General features: G+C 37.7%; 1 protein-coding gene across 1 annotated transcript in view; it reads right to left on the bottom strand.

Moving 5' to 3' along the window:
• The window catches only part of LOC110457767 (peroxiredoxin-5, mitochondrial-like), a 14,223-nt gene extending 10,139 nt beyond the window's left edge, over window positions 1-4,084 (bottom strand). The window contains exon 1 of the mRNA XM_021509153.1: window positions 3,841-4,084. Coding sequence (XP_021364828.1) covers window positions 3,841-3,936 — 96 coding nt within the window. The 5' untranslated portion in view covers window positions 3,937-4,084. The remainder of the gene's footprint in view (window positions 1-3,840) is intronic.
• Between the last annotated feature and the right edge of the window lie 1,916 nt (window positions 4,085-6,000).

The raw sequence follows: 6,000 nt of genomic DNA, 5'->3' as shown, positions 1-6,000 counted from the left end.
CCCCCCCGTGTCCATTATCTCAGTCCTACTTCTTTACACTGTTCAGTCCTCAGTACAAGCATTATAGCGTGGCTTGTTAGTGTTGTCTTGGACAATCTGGGTTTTCAATTTGCATCAATGAAAAAAAAGTTATTTCAAAACTGGTTTGACAAAATTTAATTGAAATAAATTGCAGAATATTGTGAGTTCAGTTTGAAAAACTAACATAAGAATTCAAAATGGACAAAATGTTTAAAGACAAAATGCAGTAAAATCTAATTTCAAGCTTACAGATCTAGAACATGAAGCAATGTACAGGTAAATTATTTTACCTGTGTGCCCCCTGGGTACAAATTTTTTGTCACAGGGACTGTAAATGCACTGAAAGAACTTGAAACTTTGTACAAGAAATCTACTGGTTAGTGTGATAAACAGCTTCCATAATCTTATCTGAAAAGATAACCATACAAAGGGTAACCTGGCCATTAAACTGCCAAAGTCCAACCATGTCACAAATAGATTAAATTACATTGTGATATATACAGACAGTAGTTCCTGTAAAGATTTCATTATATCTATCAGAGTATTGAAAAGTATGAATTAAATCTGATACTTTTATATTATATAATCAATATCTTATTGTATATGAAATATACTAGCAGAAAAAAGAAACTATGCATGAGGAGAATTGTTAAAGAACATGTATTACCAACTGTATATACATGAAAATACACACACATGACCGAGTATGACACATACACACTATCTGTGTGTCATTGACAGTTTTTCCGGTGCGGTTTGCTCTCTATAGGCGTTGACCAGTTTGCACGTTTTTCTCGTTCAACCATCCAATTCGACAATGAAAGTTTATTTTTCAACTGTTGGGTCACTCTGTTGAGACCAGTGAACAGCAAAAACAGCATTATAACGTTTTAATTTGTGATTAATGCTATGCCCAGGCCCAATGAAAATGACCGCCTCCAGACTATTGGTATGCTTCAAGCTGGTATGGGCCAAGCCGTTGTCTCTACACGTTTTCATGTCCATCGAAACACAATCCGGTATTTGTGGAGACGACCTTGTGCGGGACGTCCACGTGGGACGTCACGTCCACAGGACAACCATATTTGGCTTGTCCATTTGAGAAATCGCTTCCAAACCACAAGTTTGACTGCACGGAAAATCCCTGGGTTGCTACCAATAAGCGCGAGAACTGTACGGAATCGATTGCGTGAACGAGCTATCCGTCGGCGACGTCCTGCAATCCGCCCAGTTCTTCTGCCACGTCATTGTGTAGCACGTCTGGACTGGTGCAGAAGGCATCTGCGATTTACTCAACGGGATTGGGCAGGCATTTTGTTTACAGACGAGTCGCAAGTCCAGCTGGATAGTAGTGACGGCCTTTCCAGAGTGTATCGTCGCGTTGGAGAACGTTTCTGTGACACCTGTGTGGTACAGCAACGTTTTTTCGGCGGAGGCAGCGTTATGATTTGGGGCGGCATCACAGCCAACGGGAGAACGCCTCTGGTGGTTGTTAATGGGAATTTGAATGCGCTACGTTACCGTGACGAGATCCTCCGGACCCATGTCAATCCATTCGTGAAAGGGCAGCAAGGTCACATTACGCTACAGCAGGACAAAGCCAGGCCACATACAGCTTGTGTCGCTATGGACTTTCTGGCCCAGCAGAACGTTGACTTATTGCCATGGCCTGCTGTATCCCCCGATCTGTCGCCCATTGAACACGTCAAGGATGAAATGAAGTGCAGATTACGGGCGTTACCTAATCAACCAGTGACGTTGGCTGATTTGGCTGCAGCGTTGGTACAGATCTGGAATGCCATCCCACAATTTTTCTTGAACCGTCTGATAGACTCCATGCGTCGACGTTGCCAGGCTTGCATTCAGGCAAATGGTGGACATACAAGGTATCAACTTTGAGAACTCAGTATTGGCCCCTGCTGTCTTTACGTCACTCCTGAGCAGAACTTATTGATTCCATAACGTGGAAAATGGAATGCAACTGAATAATAATGAATAACAAATAAATTGTCCCCAAAACCTTGTTGTTCTACGTCATACACATTTATTTTTATAACACATTTTTGGCATGCACAGTTTCTTTTTTCCGCTAGTATATATATAAACATGAGCTTTACTTTTCATTGGAAATTACAACTCAATGCAATACCAGGTATATGATATATGTAGGTTAAAAATTCCAATAAAAACTGGAGAGCTTAAATGGGGAGCCCAAGCCTTCGTATCAGTATCTTGTATTTAATTTTACAAACCCTAGATTTTTCAGGAGGTGAAACTTAAAACACTCTATCAACAACTTGAGGAGGCCTACATGTACGTCAGACAGACCGACAAGTGTTTTACGACAAGGAAGTTGTAGTACGCACTTGTGATTCCAACATCCTGCTTCATTAGCTGTGTACATATTCAATTAAACTTGACTGTTTCCGGTTTACGATTGGTTTGAAGTTTTCACAAATCTTTTCATTCAGATGATACTATATAACAATTCATATATAATATATCTCGTCACATAATAAAATTATTACCAGTTTCATTATTTATAATCTTATAACATTATCATACCCACAAACTTGCTGGTTTCCAACTTGAGTACGTCATTATATACCAAAGGTGTGTTGACGGTCACATGTAGAAATAAAGATATAGTGGGAAGGTTGGAGTGAAAAGATGAAAATAATCAAAGTTGGTTCCAAATGTTTTACGTACTATTATTTATATCATAGCAGTTTACAAAACATCTTCAAAAACAAAAAATAAAATAGCCACCCTCTAATATGTCATATATTAGAGGGTGGCTATTTCATTTTTTGTCTGTTGGCAGAAATATACTTATAGGATCTGTCCGGTTACTGTCAACATAATGTAAACATAGTTTATTTTAGGGGAGAGGGGCTGAAAGAATTATGAATAGGCATTGCATTGTTCTTACCATACATATCCAAAAGAAAGGAAACCTTTCAGGGAAATTATACATCTAATTCTTAGCTGTGGTGTGGATGCGAAATCTCAACTTTTATGCTGATTAATAATGTATTTCTGAGACAAAGTAAAGTAATCTTGACAAATTAGTTCAGTCTTTCTGCTTTCATTTGATTCAGAAAAGAGATTTATGTTCATTTTCTGTTTTAATAGTAAAACTATTTACGAATCACTTGTGATATTTGATAAATACCTGTATCAGCGGAAACATAAATAACCCAAATTTTGTATCGAAATAATGCTATTACTAAATATATTTAAAATTATTTGAAAATCATAATTACAATACTTGCAAGTTGTAATTACATGATACTAACAATATACGATACATATAAACATATTTTGTGAATAAAACAGTATGGCAACTAAATCAAACCGAAAGTAGAAATTGTGCCACGATGGATCCCACTTGATAAGACACGTGGTCAATTACGTAATATAGAAACATGGCGGACACAATGTCAGCTCAATGTTAAATACACTTTGCTTGACAGTGCTGTTGTCACGTCCAAAGCTTTCACATATCCACACAGAACATTTTGTACAGTACAAAATACAGTTATGTGCTTATGTGAGAAGTATATATATGCAATATAGTATTCCAACAATGTGTAATTATGTTGCGGCACTCAACTGCCTTCACCGATGTACACTAGCCTGGCTAAGATCTACGTATTTTCCATCCGGTTCGACCAAGTTATGGCTGTTTACTCAACAAAACGCTATCATCAAATTTCCCTACGCTGACGAGAGCAATATTAACACGAATCAAGACCGTAACCTTACTATCACCCCGACCCCCAGGGCAGTGTATCATCCCGGTACCCAGCTACCTACCTTTACCGACATGCTTGCTGCGCCTGTTCTACTAAAGTGTCTGCTGTATCCCACCGCTCGGCACACGGCCCTTAATCGGAGACACGCCACGATCATATTCACAGATTACGTTATACTTGAACGACTTTGGTCAGTCTGAAGGAGAGAACGTATAGGACTCAATGGGGAGACACTAAATTGCAAACAGACTGTATAACTGTACACTTTAATTCCGGATAGTGTGTATTTTAGCACTGCACTCTATTGTGTGCTTCGGCTAATACAGTAGACAGGAAGTTTGTTCTCGACATTCCCCGGCTTCTTATTGATATCCCGAGTGAGACTCGACATACACCAGACTGATAAATAACCAGCCGTGTACGTATACGTAGGCCTAGGTTTCAGTGACCAGTGTAAACTGGGGGGAAAAAAAACATTTGACCACAGGCACCACAAGGCTCATCTGTCGGTACACATGTACATATGAACAGGTTGTGTTTTGAAGACAATTGAGATTATTACCTATTATTTGAAGATGAGATTAGAATAACAGTATTTACAAGACACTATCAATCTCCGGCATACTATCTAGACTGTCAAAATTGCTGGTTACAGTTTTTAACTTCTGCATGGTTAACTAAATTGTAACGAGTGTTTAATTTTCAAACTTGTTTTTTTCCGAACAGATTTAGTTTTAAATTTCATGTCTTCGAAAATATACTAAATGAGCTAGGCCTATAGCCAGTCTTAGTCTATAATAATAATAATAAATGCTTTGTTTATTCTTGATAACATATTGAGCATGAAGCTCATCTTACATATGGTCAAGTTACAATGTATGATAAAATGTACAATACTTTTAGCTAACACAAGATTTTAAGAAATGAATGCGTTTAAATAGTTGATGATATAGATTGTACGTAGTATGTACCTGTATGATTACCTCCAAAGAATAGACATGCTATTTTAAAGTTCTGGCTTCCCCTGTCAGTCCCTATACACTTACAACCATTCCATAACACACATACACCCTCGCATATATATGACGTAGCCACCGAAATGTACAGACAATAGTTCATGACAGGTAAAAATTGTTAGCTTCATAACAGCTACATATGTCTATGAAAAACTGAATTGTTTACAATGAAATATAACCATTTTTTCCAACAGTTAAAAAATATATATTGCCTAAAAATTAACGATAACCCACTTACTAGTATATATATCTAGTTCATGAACTATATAAATAGCGAATGTGTGGATGACCTTTGAACTCATGACGCACACACTAACCTTAACCCGGAATATAATCAACCCGGAAGAAACCCCAGCCATGTGATGATAAGATATGAATAAAAGCGCTTACAGGTAAATAGAGTTGCTACATATTCCAGTGAAATTCTTTCTATTCGTGTCATCTGGTAATGTCATATACTCGTTTTGTTACTAGTTTGAAATTTGCTGTATTCATGAATATAATTAAAGTATCCGTAAACGTATTAGATACCACCCATTATATCCACCAACTATTTTTCATTTCGTATCAATCGAAAAATCACTACTGAACTGAAAGACACTGCTTAGAAAAAAATACCAGCTTCCAGGAAGGATTTTGTTAAAAGAAGACAACAAACAACAGACTCCTTCGTGCCCCACGAACGAACTACTTTTATGTCCATCCCCTAATGCCCATTGCTATGAAAACAACTGTGTCCGTCAAAACGGTCTTCGCATTAATTACAGTTACATTTACGATACATTGTGTTCTTTTTTTATATATACGTGTCAAAGATGAAGTTGAACAGCTACATGTGTAGAGTTACTGTTCTTAAAACCCAAACTCCTGAACATTGTTGGCAAGCATTGTATCGCTGACCACTCAGACAAAGTTCTAAAATACCGTCAACTTGTTCTTTACGGACTCCCGTGGACTTTGTTGTGCCTGGTGACCTTGAGTAACCAAGGACATTTTATAAAGATGCGATATAAGAAACTGTTCATCTTGGAACAACAATCGGAGCGGAAGAAACTGAAACACAGGGAAAAGTCAAAACAAACGAAATAACCTGTGATGAGGAATAAGACGGTAAGTGTACATGTTCTGTTCTTTTCCGCTGGTAGGATTCAGGTCAAAGCCAAATTTTGCTATTCTAAGCCGCAAAAATGTGTATGACTGACAGA

This window comes from Mizuhopecten yessoensis, unplaced genomic scaffold (genome assembly GCF_002113885.1).
Source record: "Mizuhopecten yessoensis strain PY_sf001 unplaced genomic scaffold, ASM211388v2 scaffold9309, whole genome shotgun sequence".
Lineage (NCBI taxonomy): Eukaryota > Metazoa > Mollusca > Bivalvia > Pectinida > Pectinidae > Mizuhopecten > Mizuhopecten yessoensis.
This window is presented reverse-complemented; position numbering and strand designations above follow the sequence as displayed.